Genomic DNA, 18715 nt, shown 5'->3' with positions numbered 1-18715 from the left:
TCTTTGGCACTGACCGCGGTAGTAGTACCTTTAACAGTTGACGTATCCTTGGCTTTACCAGGGTCACCCTTGGAGAGCTCAGAAGCCTTCCTTTTCTTTGGCAACCCGGCAGAGGCAGCCTTGGATTGGTTCAGAACCAACAACCAGCTAGGAGGATCATTTTGTTGGTTCTCAATGTCTGATACTGCAAAAAAGAAATAATAAGATACAATTATCAAAAGAAGTATAAATATGCCAGTATAGGGTTGGAGAAAACAATCCATACTTAGTTCAGCATCAAGATCCTCTTGGGACTTGAAGAGAAGGGCTGCGACACTAGCATACTTATGCGATAGAAGATATGTGCAAATGGCAATGGCACTGTCAATATCAGATGGGCTCAACTGGGTATCCTTGAAACGATAACTTGAAGGGGGAAGTTGATAATGGTCAAAAGACCAGTGCAAAGGAAATTTTCCCTCCACATCCTCGGCATTGGAGGTGTCAACAAACCATACGCTCTTGCTAGGATGGGCAGAAACTTTAAAGAACTTGTCTTTAAAGTTTTTGAAAGAATCAGTGTAAACTCGAAAAAGTTTACGACCAGGGATACCTCGAATGGTAACCCAACCTTTTCGTTCCGCCGGTTCCCGACCGGTTCGAGGAGTCAACACTTGAAAAAGAAAAAGAAAACGCATACAGAAGCCGGAATTACAAGATATGAGCAAAAATGCTCAAAAGCTTTAATAAAGCCCCAACCATTGGGGTAAAGTTGGGTCGGAGCTATCTAAAGGTGGTTCAGAAGATCAATTTGGAAGTCGGTTAAAGGAAAATGGACACCAAGATGAGTTATGACATCTCGGAAGAAGAAAAAGAACGGGGGCTCTCCTGACCTCCCACTAGAACAAACGAGTTCGTCTTCTCGTGGGGGGACTATATCGTAGTTCTCTAAGTCCCCCGCTGGAAGGCCCGCCACGTGATTCGGGCCTATCTCGGAAATAGTATTCAAAACTTCATAAGTGACCCAGGGAAACTGGGATATTAAAGAGGTGGAGGGACGTGGGGGATACGACTCGGTAGAACTCGACTCTTCTACTACCTCTGGAGGAGGAGATGCCATAAAAAACCTAAAACAACAAAAGAGCGGGATCAAAAAAGAATCAGAATACCTGAATCACAAAGGCTATCAGAAGAATCACTAGATGATGATGAGGTCGGCAAATCGAAAATCACAATAGGATCATTTGCTCCACCAGACGCGGAAGTATATTCCACTATATCTCCATGTCGGCAGCCAGACAAAGAAGACTCGGCTAAAGAGTCACATCCTTGCTCGACAAGCTTAGAACTCAAGTAGACACAAGAGTAGCATGGGACACTCCCGGGGGCAGGGGAAGGATGAGAGAAAGTCCGGATGGTGGAAAGAGAACTTGGAGGAGTCATAGGCTGGCTAATCGGCTCAGCCCCGGGTTGGGGAGACAGATGCAAAGCATGCCTGTTTGTTGTAAGACGACCCCTAGCCTGGTTTGACGAACCTATACCCCGGTGATGCCCTAACTCCCTATTGGACATCCCGGACTTTCTCCGAGATCTACCATCACGGCAACCACGAAGCATAGCTTCCCGTTCTTCTTCTTTAGTCCTTGGAATACCCCAGAGCCAGAAGCAGGCACCATGAGGAATCTTTTTGAAAAAAATAAAAATCCTCCTCCTTCTCCCCTTACAACACAAAGCTGAAGAAGGAGGGTTTTCCCCCCTCATTTGGTTAAAAAACTAAAAAATGCTAAGATCGCACAGGGGGGATGAGAAAGACAAGGTGATAAACACCAGAATGACGAGAAGGAGTGCACAAGCTCTGGAAAGTGCAAACTATGCCGAAAATAATAGAAAATCAACATATGCAGGGCAAACAACTCAAAATTGAAAAAGCATGCTAGCAAACGAATGATCAAATGCAGGCAACTCAAAACAGAGGCAACAAAAGGTAGAAGATAAGCGAAATACCTAACGAAAGAGATGAAATAGCAAGAGATAGAGAAATGCGTTTGACGCTGACTCTCTAAGAAATGCACAGGCACAATGCTCAGGAGGGAAACAAAAGCACGTAATGTGAGATGGAGACTTATATAGGCATGGCTAGTGATCATGGACTTTGCGAATGGCAAAGGTCAGGGTCACTAAGGTATTTGCACGAGTAAATAATAACTGCAACAATCGTGGGATATAACCGCAATCATCATGGGTGGAAACCACAGCACGCAGAAAGCAAAAGGGCAGGGTCATTATGGCCAATTCACTTCAAAAGCAATGATTAGACAATTGAAACGATGCTGCAATATATGCGCACGAAACGCGAAAACGACAAACAACAGCTGCGGCACGCTAAAGCACGCGGGCTGTAGCACGTGGCAGAACGAAATGCGTACTACTCATAAACAAGCATATAAGATAAGATACACACATCTACAATCGGGTTAAACGCCTAATGCTTGGGGGCAACTCGCCAGTTGGATCACAACTACTCAAGCACATCTGTTACCCGGTTGCCTGTGTAAAGTATCTCGACGGGTTCATACAAAACCCGTCGTCAAAGTAACCAAAGGCATAAATTAAACAATCCAGTTAAGGTATGATGCTTGAGGGCAACCCGTCAGTTGGATCCCAACAACTTAAGCACACTCGTAACCCGGCGTAGAAATATAGAAATGGTCTCAACTTGCTGAAATAAAGGATGAGGAGAAATCGTCCTTGAGAAAAGCCACAAACTCGGAATAAGCATAAAGGCCGACGTTTGAGGGGAAAGTCGCTAGTCGGATCACAACGGACCAAGCCTACCCCTAATCCAGAAACAGGGAATACAAGGAATATCTCACCGGTTTGATGCTCAGCCCGTCGACATAAGGGGCAAGAGACACCCCGCATGGAAAAAATCCCAGAATATGAGGAACATGCAAGTTTGAAAGATTGCAAGAACGCAAACACATTCAGGGGAAAAAAACCTGAAAAGATGTACACATAAGTTCACCCCGACAACCCGGATGCCCAGGTAGCCGGGCTGAGGGGCAACTGTCATGGACCCATATAAGGGGCCCATTAAGTGATAGGCCCAATAAGGGACAATCTAAGATCTGAATCAATTGTAATCACGATTAGTATCCATCAAGGATACTAATCCTAATACGACAGCATAGCAAGCAGGCCTGGACCCTTATAGAGGCACCAAATGCCCATCCATGCTACCCACAGGTAACTTCTATAAATACAAGGTAAACCCTAAAGGTACATTACGCTCTCTCTCTTACTGTTATGTTGTCACTGTGCACACACACACACCCCATTGGCTAACGCCGTTATAGTATTCTGTGCACAGTGATCTACTTGACTCAAGGGTATCTCCTTCATAGATACCTTGGAGAGGGCACTAGATCCAAGAGAAATATACCAGCCTATTGGGCTGGTAAGGACAGAACACTACCCTCAAACAAATTTTTCGATAATATTTTGGCCTACCAAACAGTTTTTTTTTTTTTTACTAGAAAACTTACTTTCTCAATATATTTTTAGTAATTATATTTTCTTGATAAAAAAAAATTTCTCGTCTACCAAACACCTCAAAATAAAATTTATTATATTCATCGAGAGTTCTGAGTTTAATACTCTCTTTTATTTAAAAAGATTTTTTTTTTCATTTTAACATATAATAATTTTTATAATTCTCTCCATATTTCAAAAACTTCCCTCTTATAATAAAGATACCGTACAACGGGAGTATAGTAGGTTTTCTTCCCAATAGAATGTAATGCAATTTGAGCGAGCAACCAACACGTGAATGGTTAGAAAATAATATAAATTATTAAAAAGGTATTCATTCAACAACTTAAGGTTTTGAGTTGAAGTGGTTCTTTACAAAGTATCAGAGTTTCAGTAATCATAAGGTCACAAGTTCGATCTTCATCACCCTCCAGGATGTGTGTTAGAAAATAATATAAACCATTAAAAAATGTCTTCACTCAATACCTTAAGGTTTTGAGTTGAAGTGGTTCTTTACATGAACCAACCTAAAATCTTTATTTATTTTTTATTGGATAGTTTTTTTATTTATTTTTATAAATAAAAGGGCCAATAACCCAGAAAAAAAAAAAAGGACAACAACAATTAAAAAAAGAAGAAGCAGAAGCTGTGAACATAATCCTCCAGCGAGATCGTGCAGCATGTGAGATAATTTTTAAAAATCAAAGATACTATCTTGGGCTAATGTTAAACAAATCCACCGGATGAAACTGGGATATAAGACAAGATGCTCACATAGGAAACATGAAATAGCCCGCGGAATTTAGGATTGGCCCATGTGTAAGACAAGATGACAAGAACCACCCCCGGTTTCTGATTTCACAAAAAAAAAAAATTAAAAAATTAGTAAAACCAGCCTTGTAACTGCGTGTGAAAAATAAGAAATGAACTCGATTAACACAACTTATATATAAAAAAAAATGAATAAAAAAATAAAAGTGTTTTCAGGAGACCACGCTGGTGCTAATTCATAATTGACCTAAGGCCGAATACGCTTGGTGTGCTGGATTATCGTGCTTATAATTTCTTTCGCCTCATAATTAACTTCTTCCAAATAATATTGGAGTTCTATTTTCTCAATTTCTATTAGATAAATATTTCCTATCATATATATATGATATGGTGAGGTTCATTATTCACTAAAAAAAAGTGATGGCACAATTTTTTATGTGAAAAGTGTTAGAAATTTTATTTTATGGACAATATTAATTAATTAGTTTTGTATTTTAAAATTAATCGGGTTAATGGATATTCCAATATTATTATTATAACTAGCTCATTGTGATCACATCGAATTGAGCTTCTGGCATATGTTGTTATTGGGCCTAGTTGGACAGCAGTGTAAGCTTTAGTGTGACCCTGATTTTTCATGATGGGTGGACCCAGTGGACACAGACTCTACTTTAGATTATTAGTTAGCTCCCCTTTCTAGCCTATTTATCTTGGAATTAAACTCCATAAGCCATCACTCTCCCCATCGCTGAGGCTGCCTGTAATAGCCCGTTACGTACCGGAAATGTTATCATTGCATATGGTATTAAGCGCAGTTACCAGTTATTTGTAATTACGGGAAAACTTTTTCTTGTTAACCTCGTTTGTACCTCTAAAATAACTATGATCATAACTCAAGCCATAGCTTAATACCATACAACTTACATTTAAAGATGCTAAGTGGTTCCCATAAACCAACAAATCTTATAACTTATTTCATTCATGTTCGGTACAAGTGTATTCACTCTTTTCCTTATTACTCGATTAATTCCACACTTTCCTTTTGTCTCCCATCTCTTACTATGTTATAGTTCTCTTCATTAGCAACACGTGGGTTCAAACCGCACACTAATCGAAGCTCTGTAACTCGAGTTATGGCAATTTTGCCAAACTTCGTCTGTGCTATTTTTGGGGAGAGCGCTTGAGCGCCCAGAGGTAGAAAAATTGGCTCTTTCGAGGTATTTCTCGCGCTTGAGCATCCACAAGCGCCCAAGGGCAGGGGATTTTTTAATATTTCTCGTACGTGGCGCGCTTGAGCGCCCTATACCTGATGCAGACTTGATTTTCCTTCCCTGTTTCAGGTAATCGATTACCAAAGCAAGGTAATCGATTACCCTACTGTAAAAATGACATATATCATCATTTAAAACACAAAAAGGGGTGATGTGACTTACTTCTAACACCTTAGTACTCATTATACCACTTACACAAGATTTAATGTAGGCTCTAGGCCCTTCCATCATGCATATTCCTTACCATTGTATCATTTTACATCATTCACCATATCCTTTGCCATTTACACATCATATGGCTCATGTTACATCACAAGTAACCAAATGCCTCTAAATGCAAAATATGTGGCCATGGACAAGTCCCATGCTCACCAATAAGTCATTGTAAACAATAGGCATGAAATGTAAAGCAATTACAAAAGACTTAGAATCTAATCATGAACACCACAAAAGCATGAAATCTCAACATGCAATATGTTCATGATCTAAGCCCAAAATGCTAAATATAATACTATGTGCATCAAATATGCTCCTCCAAAATGCCATGCTCTCCATATGCACATCATGCTAGAATCCTCCACTAAGCGAGCCTCTTGCCCGAAGCTCCTCCATGCTCACTATAGCCTGAAATGATGTCCCCAAACGCGGGGTGATATATACAAATATATCTCAGTAAACCAAGGGTACTAGAGGATCACTCCACCCCATGGCTCACTCAATGTGCAACAATAACATCATGTAAAATGCATAACATACAAAATCACAAACAACTGGGCACAAATCCAAGAACATTCACATAAGGATTTCGTTCAAGGACCCCATCATATAACTCCCGAGAAGCTTCCTGGTGCCTCTCCCATGGATGAGACGACCCCATGGCAAAACTCAACTGGAACTCCTCATGAGCCCTATCCAGCGGAAGTCCCACGTTTGGATCATCTTGGTGTCGCTCCCAGAGTCGGCCCCACGGCAAAATCAGACCGGAATCCCCAAAGGATATCTCCAGCGGAAGTTCAAACCACACAAATCTACTGGCCAGATATCACAAAATTTCACACACAACATGCTCCAAGCATGTCACACAATCAAGCAATAATGCATGAACATACATATTCACACAATGCCAAAAGCACAAAATCCAACCACAACCTTCCACTAGGTGTGGTTGAGCACACGAGGGATTAAAACCCAAGTTCTAAAGGTTTACCTCAACTCCAAGAGTAATACTCTTCCACGTAAGCTCCAAGCTTATTCCTCTTCAATTGGTTCCGTGAGTGGCAACCTATATGATCAAACAACCATGATCAACAATACAATTTAAATGCAATCAATTCACTTCAAAATACTAATTCCCAAACATATTCATTTAGGCCAAAGGGTTATTTTACATTTATTTTTCCTTAATCATTCTTATAGGTCCATCACCACATACACAATGCATCCAATCATTCTTCCTTCAAATTCCACTATATCACAATACACTACCATCCATTTAAGTACCATTTCCCAACATACAACCTCAACTATATAATTTTTACATCATCAATCATACATGACCTCAATAGGTCGAATTCTTCAAGGAAACATCTTCCAAGGTTTTTAATCCAATTCAACACTTACACATGTCATACAATCCTATTATTAACCAATACCAATGCTCCACAATTCAAATATTAAATCATACCATCATCTCAAATCACAAAGTAGTGAAATTCAAATAAAAAATTCACTAAGTTACAATTTCACAATTCACCATAAATTTTATTGTATCAATCATCATCATTTATCATTCTAAGCATTTAATTCCAAAGGAGACGTACCATTTAATGCTCCTAACTACCATAACTCAACACACATCACCAAAACCCTCACTAATTTTATGATCTCACTCAAAACTCCACGAGAGTGAGAAAACTTACCACCAATAGCTTCCAATGGTCCAAAGGAATGATCTCTAACCAATGGTTCAACACAAAAATCTCCAAATTTTCACCAAAATGTCATAAATTTAGTGGTTGATTTATGGGCATATCTCCTCACACAATGATCTCCATAAGGTGCACTCTACATGAAAGTCACTCACAATCTCAAGGGAAACAACTTTGTAGTTGTGAGTTTCTCTCAAAAATGGGTCTAACTCAAGGTTTGTGTTTGAAAAGCTCACTTTCCCCTTTAATGGTGAAGGAGCTCGTGAGGGAGAAGAAAGGGAGGAGAGAGAAATGTGAGAAATCTGATTTCTTAGTCTCTTTATCCACTTAAGTCACTTAAGTGGATCTCACATGTCGTTTAAATTTCTTAAATCACCAAATTTAACCCACAAATTCATAACCTACGTATTTTTCTCGTTCGCGTCATATTTTTACTTCCTAGAAATATTGATCATATTTTCGCGCTTATCGGTACAATTATACCGCAATATTTTATACCGGTAAAATCACTATTCATCAAATTTTGCAAAACTTGCCTATCCACTCGATTTTTCGTTCTGAATCCATTTCCGGCATTATTTTTTTCATTTGAGACCTTCTACTCAAAATTTCTTGCCTAGGTTTACGTGCTTGGTAATTTACCATTTTGCTCTTTTTACGTATTTTGGCTATAATTTCAGGATTTTCACTAATTCTTCCATTTAATCCATAGTTTTCATACGTAAATATACGTTTGCGAAATACGAGGTGTTATACTGCCTTTATCAAAATAGGTGATAGAGAGGAAGACTCTAACATTCTGCTCCCTTATTTTCAACAGTTCTTCTCTGACTTTGTGATGACCCAACAATGTACAAATAATTACAACTCTGATTTATTGTTATTTGCTGTTCTATAATGATATGCAATATTTTTTATTTTGATTTAACAAAAAGAATATGATGTAGTTATCTTATGTAAATTGAGAGAATAATTTTCCAATAATATTATACAGAAATTTTAAATTATTTATTTATAAATTAATAATAAAAATAATAATTTCTTGTTTTTGGTTTTAGCAATCGACACCAATGTGATAAAAATCGGACCGGATCAATCGAGTTGATCGGAAACCTAGTGAACCAGTCATCTGACTAGTCTGGTTATCATATTGGATTCGCCAAATACCATATCAGGTGTGACTCGGTTAGTTTTGGTGAAAACCAATGACCTGGTCCGATTTATTAAAAAAAAAAATATTTCCAAAAAACAAGTTTAAAAATAATAATTCATAATTGATATATTTGAATGATCTGTTACTTATTATTTTACATAGGTTATGCACCTATAATACTAATGTTATTTCATTTATGCACTATGCAAAGAATTGTGAATTTTGATTTAATTTATAGTTAAAGATGTCATTTACTGCACCTGAAATACCAGTATCACGAGCATTATATATCTGTTTGATCCTTTATTGAACAATAATGTATAATTTATTATTTTTTATATTAAAATATTCAGAATTTATATTATTTTTTTCAGCTATTTAAGTATGATTATAATTTTTTAATATAAATTATAAATTTATATATAATCACCTTATCATATAATTTAATCACTAACCCATTAATTAAATCACTGACCCAATAACTTATGCCCATTTTAATAACATTTATTGGCGCAACGAATATTCATTAGAAGTGTGACAATGAATAATTTAGTAAGATCTTCCATTCCGTCTTGCACTTACTTTACAGGGCTTAGAAGTCGTATTCAACCACCACCCTCGTCATAACACTCTTTTGCTTATTGCATTCAGTGACGCTGTTGTTGTGTCTATTGGGAGAACATAGCTTTTTTGAATAGCTGAATCATTGGGCAAATATAGAGGGAGAGAAGAAAGGACTCTATTTTCTGCATCCAAACCAGTTAAAGTTTGCTTATTATGCCGAAGTAGACTATTACAGTAAGTAAAGCAAAACCTAACTTTTCATCATTATTTTCTTTCTTTAGAACCCCTTATTCCCCTTATGAAGTACCTAATTATTCACCCAATGTGGAGCTTATAAAATAACTTTTCAACTTTCTTTGCACACACACATAGAATCTGTCTCTGTGTGCAAAAGAAGAGAAAGGAAATGCACTTTTAGATTTAGTCATTTGTACAAGAAGATTAGTTTGACTTTGTTGGGTTTGTGAATACGAGGAGAAATTCTCCAGTTGTAGATGGGTCTCCCTGATTTTCTTCTTCTTTCTCTGTTTTTCTTTGTTTTAGCTGATTTTATGACACTTCATTATTACAAATTTTGATTTTTCTACTTAGTTAATTTGCACCCAGAGACTCAACTTGTGTTTTACCTGAAAATGAAAATTTGAAGTTGACTTGAGGATCAGTCTATACCAAGGAATTTCTAGAACTGCAGAATTGGAATTGGGTTAGGATTGCTTGATTAGCAAACCCCTTCCTTTGTTTGTTTAGGAGGAAAAATCAAGGGCTATGGAGTAAATCTTTGGAAGGATGCTGATGGGCCTAAAAGTGAGAGAGTTAGTTGGTTAGGGAATTCTTTTAGAATATCCAGTGAGGATAGGATAAAAGGAGGAGGAATGTGTGGAGTGAGGTATGCATGTATTGAATGAATATTGGAGAATTGGGGATCTCTTGGAATGTAGGTTTGTTGGTTCTAAGGGTGAGCTGGTGTCTTTTGGTGTCTTGTTCTTGTATTAATGTTTGTAAAAAGAGGCTATACCTCCATTGATTCAATAAATTCAGTGTTATAAAATTGGGTTCAAGAGGTCCCCAATTCCCCAATATTCACTCAATACATGCATACCCCGCTCCACACATTCCCCCTTCATTTATCCTATCCTCACATAATATTCTAGAAAAATTCCCTAACTAACTAACTCATTCTCAAAGTTAGGCCCATCAGATGCCTTGTTGACTTCGATTATAAGAATTAAAAAATAAAACATTTTAACAATTTAAACCATATCAAAATTTAAAAAAAAGAATATATATATATATATATAGCTCACACATTAGCTCAGCTCATAATATCTGATACGGAAGCTGTAAAGCATAGTTTAGTTGTTTGAACTTTGAATCTATGACTGATGATATTTTGAGGAGATACTAAATTCTTATCCAAAAGGCTGTTATTGGAAATTTGAAAACTGACTCTGCTTTTAATCAAAACAGGATTAGCTGGTAGGTTTAGAAGGAGGAGGTTTTTCGTTGATTATCTATCTGCTTAGATCAGCTAAAGAATCATTCAAGGATCCAGTTGATCATGTACTAGATAGATTTATCTTGAGTGGTATAAATAAAACAGAAAGATGGGATCATTTGTGGGTCATGCATTGCCAGGGACCTTATTTCTTCTAGTTGGGGCATGGCATATATGGGGCTCTATGGTGAGATATGTATCAAATCCTATGACATTTCGAGTCCGAGTCTGGAATCCTGTTCCAGGGTTTGATGGGAGGCTCAAGCACTTGGAGCTCTATGTTATTTCAATCGGTGCTTTGGTTGACTTGTGCATCGAGCTCTTATTTGCAACCCAGCTCAAGTTTGTTTTAGGCGGAGTCTTGAACTCCACATACTTGAATAACTTTGAGCACTCAGGAATGCTTCTAATGTTTCTTATCTTCGGTGTTGCTACCCTGCTCTCGGAAAGGACAAGGTTAGTTGTTAATTACACTTCTTCTTGATATTATTATTACGCTCTTGGCCTTTTCTTGTTTAAAATCATTGGCCAATCTTCAGCACCTAATGCAAATTTAAATTGTTGGTATCCATTATTTAATCAGGCCAATCCTCAGAAACAGTTAAAATTTTCCTTTTATTTTATTTCCTCTTATTTACTTAGGAAATTAAACAATCGGTAAACTAGGACGTGGAAGATAATTAGGACAGAAAATGTTGATGGTGGAATAGTGGATGTGTGGTAGGATTGCTTGGCAATAGTTTTATTTTATTTTATTATTATTATCCTAAATCTTTCTGTATCTGTTTGTGTGCTGATTAAACGCAACTTAGTATCCATCAACATCAACAACACCTTTATCTCAAATTAATTTGGGTCGGTGGTAGATGAACTCAAATAAAAAATACGCAAGGGTTGAAAAAAGATAAAAAATAAAAATAAAATAGTAATAATATATATATTATATACGTACACACATACATATATATATATATATATAAATATAAAAGTGATAAAAGAAGGGAAAAAGAAGACGGGGGAGATGAAGAGGAAAAAGAACTAAAAAAGGACCATCTGAAACATAGGAATAACAACGGGTCTAACCCTCCACCATGCTTATAGCTTTTCTCCATTTCGTTCTAAGGCACACCGTCCGTCAATCAATATCCCAATCCATTAAATCTTGCTTTACTACCTTCCCCCAAGTAAGTTTCGGTCTATCTCTACCTTTCTTTGTGTTGAGCTCTTGGTAACAAACTTTTGTTGTTACGGGATCATCCAGGGGCCTTCTCATTACGTACCCAAACCACCTCAATCTATATTTCTTATCTTTTCAGCCACCGGTAGTACTCCTACCTTTCGTCGAATATCTTCATTTCTCATCTTATCCATTCTCGTATAACCACACATCTACCTTAACATCCTCATCTCTGTTACTCCCATTTTATGCTCATGTTGCTTGCCTATGTGCTGGTCAACATTCAGCTCCATATAGCATTGCAGGCCTTATTGCCGTTCTATTGAATTTTCCTTTTAACTTAAGGGGGATTTTGCGATCATACAAAAATCCAGATGCACTACGCCATTTCATACACCCTGCTCTGATTCTATGATTTACTTCCTCATCAATCTCTCCACCTTTTTGCAAAATGGACCCCGGGTATCTAAAAGCATCTTTCTTGGGTACCTCTTGACCAAGTAGATGCATGAGATCTTGGTCTTCATCTCTTGCCAGAGAAAACTCGCACTTCAATTACTCAGTCTTGCTCTGAGTTAACGTGAATCCTTTAGATTCCAACGTGCTTCTCCACAATTTAAGTTTTCTATTAATACCGTCTTTTTTCTCATCAATAAGCACAATATCATCTGCAAAAAGCATATACCATGGCACTTCCTCTTGAATATGTTTTGTTAGTTCATCCATAACTAAGGCAAAGAGATAAGGACTTCGAGCCGAATCTTGGTGTACACCTACCGTGATAGGAAAATAATTTGATTTTCCATTACAAGCTTTCACATATGTAGTAGCCCCATCATACATATCCTTGATTACTTTTACATACTTTGATGATACTTTTTTCTTCTCAAGAACCCACCACAAAACTTTCCTTGGAACCCTATCTTATGCTTTCTCAAGATCTATGAACACCATATGTAAGTCCTTCTTCTTTTCTCGATATCTTTCCATTAATTGTCTCATCAAGAAAATGGCTTCCATGGTACATCTTCCTGGCATAAATCCAAATTGATATATAGAAACCTATGAAGCATCGACTTCGACACGGCGTTTTCGATACGTTCCTAATACGTTCTCGATACGATCGTTAATTCGCCGATACGATACAATACGTTTTCGATACGCATATCTGATACGTTGGAAAATAAATTTCGGAGTATCGATGCTTCATTGACAGAAACCTTGGTATCTCTCCTCAAGCGATGTTCAATAACTCTCTCCCAGAACTTCATATTATGGCTCATTAGCTTAATGCCTCTATAGTTAGAACATTTATGTATATCTCCCTTGTTTTTGTAAATAGGCACAATCATACTTTTCCTTCATGCATCAGGCATCTTATCTTTCTGAAGAATCTTATTAAAAATATTGGTCAACCATTTTATTGCCACATCCCCCAGACCTCTCCACACTTCAATAGGGACACCATCAGGTCCCAAAAGTTTATTAGTCTTCATCCTCTTTAAAGTCTCCTTAACTTCATGTGTATTAATTTTGCGCACAAATCTTCTATTCAAATCATGATAAGCATCCTCCAAGTCCACTTCGCTTTTATCGCCATCGCCATTAAACAACTTGTTAAAGTAGTTCATCCATCTTTCATTTACATCTTTATCTCTCACCAAAAGTTTTTTATTTTCATCCTTGATGCATCTAACTTGGGTGAGGTCTTTACTTTTCTTATCCCTTATTTTTGCAAGTTTATATATACCTATTTCACCATCCTTGCTCCAAAAATTTTTATACAAATCGGCGAAAACCTTGCCTCTAGCTTCGCGCACTGCTTTCTTTGCATTTTTTCTCGCCAACCTAAACTTTTGCAAGTTCTCTTCATTAGGACTTTGCCTCATTTCATATTGCATTTGCTCCTCCATCAAACTCCCAAGGTCCTTCATGCAACTTTTTTTCATTGAACTCTCTCTTTTTCCTCCTTAAGCTTCCACCATCTTATCCTTGGGTTCTGGGCCCTCTTCCTCATTGTTAGTACTTTGTTGAACCAAACCTCCAGGACTACCAGCTTATGTTGCGTAGCGACAAACTCTCCAGGGTAGACCTTACAGTCGACACAAGAAGTTCTATCTTCTCTTCTAGCCAAAAAGAAATCAATCTGACTACGATTATGGCCACTATGATATGTGATTAGATGTGACTTCCTTTTTCGAAAAAATGTGTTCGCTAGCATTAAATCGTAGGGTAGTGCAACATTCAAGATATCTTCTCCAGTCTCATTGCTTCATTTCTCCTCTCGTGGTATCCCCTTCAAAACCTCCTCCAAGTCTTCCCAAACTTGACTCTTATCATTTGGTTGCAATCCAACTTTGGGTACATAGACACTGAGGATATTCAACATTAAATCACCTACTACCAGCTTAACCAGAATAATCCCGTCGCCTTTCCTTTTGACGTCAACAACTTTATCTCTGAAACTTTTATCGATCATAATTTCAACACCATTTTGACTCTTGTTTATACCTATGTACCATAACTTGATACCAGTTCCATCCACTTCCTTGGCCTTTTCTCCAACCCACTTAGTTTCCTGCAAGCAAATAATATTCACTTTACTTCTAGCAAAAACATCTGCTAACTCCCTCAATTTATCCGTTAAGGTTCCTATGTTCCAGCTTCCCAATCACATCCTTAACCCCTGGGCTGTACTTGCCCGCCACGCTCGCCCATCTACGTGTTGGGACCTTGACATACTTCTCACCAAATCCAGGTGAAGACCTGGCGCCTTGCCTTGAGGCAAGGACCCTAGCTCATTTATCACTACACCCAGGGCCCGATGCAGCGCCTTGCCTTGTGGCAAGGGCCCTAGCCCATTTTTCGCTACACCCGGGGCCCGATGCAATGCGTCGCTATGAAGGGTACGCCCCAACGAAAAATCATAAGGGTTCATCTCATAAATATAGCTGCTTTTTATGGCCGGTTCGCTACACCTGACGCCAACCCTCCTTTATCCTGACTTGAGACAGACCATGCATGCAAGCACACACAGGCGGAGTTGCAACTTAGTATCCATGGAACATATAAAAATTCTCCCAGTAATTTCCTCATCTTTGTGGTTGATGCAAATTAAAAAAAAAAAAAAAAAAAAACCAGTCCCCATGAAACCCTGACCAACGAGGGTGAGATAAGGGCAAGCGCAGCTTTACCCTTGCATATATGCAAAGAGGTTATGGTTAGTGCAATGTAATTTAGTCAAAATAAAGCTATAGTGTTTTACTGACATATTTGTAGCGTCATCATGCACTATCAAATGGAGATGGGTTTTAAGTGTGCAGTTTTTTTGAAAAGAAAAAATGATTCTGATTGAATCAGTAAATAAATTGGGAAGGGATGTTGGTAATAGTGAAAACCCATGAGTCCAGTTGTAAAAGCTTCAATAAATTCATGGTGTTAGCTATTTAACTCTCAAGGTGAAACATGTTGCTTTACAGAGATTCTGAGGACCATACATTCTTCCTCATAAGCTACCTTTCTATTTTTTTTTTTGTTGTCCAGGTCAAGAAGCTATTTTTCCGACTGTTTTTCTTTAAAATCTACATCTGCATTAATTTATTCTTTAACTGTGGGATCGCTTTTTGTTTTTTGACTAGATACATTAATTCCTAAGCCACCGAGAGAGCTCTCCTATAGTGGCATGAGAGTTGATGTTTCTGTCCTAGATGCATCCTTTTATCCTTGTGGAAGAATGTACCTTGCATGAAGCTTTCATAGACAGCAGAATAAGAAACAAAAGTTTCCTATGAATGTGAGAGTGCAGTTGTGTTTGGTTTGCTGTAGATTGATTAGTAGTTCACTCTATCAATCTGTTCTTTTATTAACAGTGTTAATTATTTGATCTAGCTGTTCATAGTTAACTAACGGCTATCTTGGACATCCCTTGTATGAGCCAGTTCTAAAGGTTGTCCAAAGATTTTACCATAGTACTTTGGTTATCACTTTTTATGAAGATTTTAATGGACAACGAATTCCCTAATCATCCTTTTGAGTTATTTTAGGCGATGGGATTGGATATCATTGGACTTCACATTGCTTGTCAGGTTATCTCTCCTATAATCTAGTGCTTACTGCTTATATCTTCTTCGTTCTCTCTCTCTCTCTCTCTTAACACAGCCACTATCATTATCCTTAATTCAACCTATTCAAAGTGTTATTCTGCATACTCTTGGGGAAAAAATATTAGATGCTATGAAAAACCATAAAGGTGTTTGTGGGGCCTCATAACTATGTTTTTACCTCCTTTTCTATTATGAATTATGTAAATTGTGTTTAAATTTATTGTATAGACTAGCTAAATCATGTAATTACGGTAATTAGTATATCTATTATCGTTGTATTCATTGCCTTTCGTCTATATAGTTCCCTATTTGTAGTGTAATTTTACACTCAGATTTCGTCACATGTCTCTTGTTTTCTCTTTCCTTAATATGGTATCTAGAGTTTGATGAGAAGCAACCCTATTCTGTGCCTACTTGCTGGATCCACTACCCGTTGGCAATTTATTTTTTTGGAAAACCATGTTTCAACTCTGGTTTTTGGTTTCCACTGCCATGCCATGTCGTCCTTCTGACAGCCTGACACTTCATTTGTGATAATTAAGCTACACTCCTTATTGTCTCAAATCTGGTGTTTCATGACAGGACCAAATATATTGAGATATTTTGTCATTTGATTAGAGAGACGATCTTATCGGAAGACATCACTGCTCACTTTGTTAATTCAAGTAAACAGCTGGCGGATGTTTCACTATGCTTCTGAGAGATCCTGAAATAAATTATATGTGTAGCAAGTTTGGTGCTTATGACCTATATACTTTAGCTTGAGGAGGAGTGCTGGAAATTATGTAAATACTGTCTAGATTCATTTTATAGGATAACGAAATCATGTAATTATGGTAATTAGGGTATATTTATTACTTTTCATGTATATAACTCAGTCTTTGCTGTGTAGTCCAACAAACTGATTTCATTATATGTCTCTCGTCTTCTCTTAAGATTTTCCATTCTCATTTTCTGAATCTGTATTTATTGGTCATACAGTGATCATGTATTTTTTATAGGGTATGAAGCCTAATTAGAATATGTAGTTTAATTGCTAATTACAATTCAAAAACCCTAAAGCCTTTACTTGTTCTTAAATTATGGTTATTTATTTTCCTCCTCTAATTTGATTTTCCTTTGTAGATATCTTCCTTTGCCTGAAGGTGCTCTTTGTTTGATTGCTAGCACAGCATTCTGTGCAGAGTATCTTCTATTCTATTTTCATTCAACAACACACAAAGGCCTCGAGGGATATTACCATGTGCTCCTTGCCTTCTTGATTGGGTTATGTATTTTATCTTCAATTGCTGGAGCCCTTTTGCCGAGTAGCTTCCCAGTCGATTTATGTAATGGCATTGCTATAACACTGCAAGGAATCTGGTTCTATCAGACTGCCTTAGTTCTTTATGGCCCTATGCTACCAGCTGGTTGTCACCTCAAGGATAGTAATGTCGCATGTCATTCAAAAGCGAATGAGGTTCGAGGTGAATTGCTTGCTAATGTTCAGCTCTTTTTTGCAGTCCTTGCTGTTCTTGTGGGAACTATAGCATCGTATGGTTTTGCAGCTTCAAGGTATGGGAATTGTGACGAGCCTGCTCTCAATTCGGTTAGATTAGATCAAGATTGAAGTTTGCTATGCTATTCTATTTCTGTTTTTGGAGGGCGAGTCTTGAAATACCGGTAAGATTGTTCCATTGAGATTGGAACATCACAGACTTGAGTATAAGAAAAACCTCTTTACTAAAATGTAAGGGTAAGGTTTTGTAAATCGACTCTCACCCCTACCCATCATAAAGTCGAGGAACATTATACACTAGGGTTTGCCCTTTTCGCTGCAATATATTGGCAGTCTAGTTTCATGTATAGAATGATTGTATATTGAAGTAAACAAGTACATTCCTGTGGTGAAATGATTTTTAGGAATCAAATGTCAAATAAACAAGTAAATTATTGTTTCATCTGGCATACATTGTTGTAAGGGAGTTCATTTATTGGTGCATTTACGTTGTGCTAGTTTCCCATGTTGCAAAATGGTAGGATCTTTTTTCTTACAAAATAATGAAGATAAAAGCTGCGTCACAATTCCTTTATTTCGCAGTAGGATATCAGGATTGGCTCATTTAATTTTTACTCTCATACTTCATGACTACCCAGTAGAAATCCCTACTGTATTGTTGGCCAAGAAAGATTTTTTTCTTTTCTTTTATCAGTTATCTCTTTCTAATAAATTCTGAATACTAAGTACTTATGTGAGGAAAATAATGGAAAAGGCAATAGGTTAATGACTCATGAGAAATAGTGGTGAGGTGAAAGGGAATATGTATGAGAGATTTCCTGTAACTAACTGAACATGTGGCAATATAGAGTTATCTCTGCTCGTAAGTCTCTGTTCCTATCAATTTGGTACAGAGCTCCTGATTTAGGATTTGTAACATCCGTAGGTTCTCATAGAGGGATGCTTAATTATTATTTTTATATAAAAAATTATGCATATTGCATATATTATAATAAAAAAATGAGTTACATGGGAGTGTCAACCAGAGGTGCGTTTGTGAAGCCAGAATATATGCTGACATTAAGTATATAAAAATAATTAAATATGTTATAATGATAGTTCATATTTGTTTGAGGTTAGTTGACAAACAGATAGCAAATTATATTTAAAGATTGGAACAACTAATACACTATTAAGAACAAAACATAGAAATAAAGGATCCAATATGAGTCTTAACTGTCTAAGTATATTCCTTTAGACATTTTC

The 18715-nt window shown here is 37.2% G+C and overlaps 1 protein-coding gene across 3 annotated transcripts; it reads left to right on the top strand.

Annotated features, from left to right (window-relative positions):
- The first annotated feature begins 9230 nt into the window (after window positions 1–9230).
- LOC133292915 (uncharacterized) lies at window positions 9231–17942 on the top strand. 3 transcript variants are annotated; one of them, XM_061491399.1, is made up of 4 exons: window positions 9231–9431; window positions 10665–11148; window positions 17098–17431; window positions 17520–17942. In XM_061491399.1, exons 2-4 carry the CDS (start codon window positions 10802–10804, stop codon window positions 17568–17570), a joined length of 732 nt encoding a protein of 243 aa, XP_061347383.1. In that variant the 5' UTR covers window positions 9231–9431; window positions 10665–10801; the 3' UTR covers window positions 17571–17942. The 3 variants fall into 3 exon arrangements, with proteins under 3 accessions (XP_061347383.1, XP_061347382.1, XP_061347380.1); XM_061491398.1 differs by having other exon boundaries at window positions 10833–11148; window positions 17098–17942; XM_061491396.1 differs by having other exon boundaries at window positions 17098–17942.
- Window positions 17943–18715: the final 773 nt, after the last annotated feature.

This window comes from Gastrolobium bilobum, unplaced genomic scaffold (genome assembly GCF_033153095.1).
Source record: "Gastrolobium bilobum isolate Gb01-03AN ecotype WA unplaced genomic scaffold, APGP_CSIRO_Gbil_v1 utg39285, whole genome shotgun sequence".
Classification (NCBI taxonomy): Eukaryota; Viridiplantae; Streptophyta; class Magnoliopsida; order Fabales; family Fabaceae; genus Gastrolobium; species Gastrolobium bilobum.
Note: the sequence above shows the minus strand (reverse complement) of the source record. Positions and strands in the feature narration are given on the sequence as shown.

Excerpts from the sequence above, each read along its gene's own strand:
- LOC133292915 (XM_061491396.1), top strand. The coding sequence starts at position 10,802 with ATGGGATCATTTGTGGGTCATGCATTGCCAGGGACCTTATTTCTTCTA. Across the intron at positions 11,149-17,097 it reads CTGCTCTCGGAAAGGACAAG|ATATCTTCCTTTGCCTGAAG; the intron begins GTTAGTTGTTAA and ends TTTCCTTTGTAG.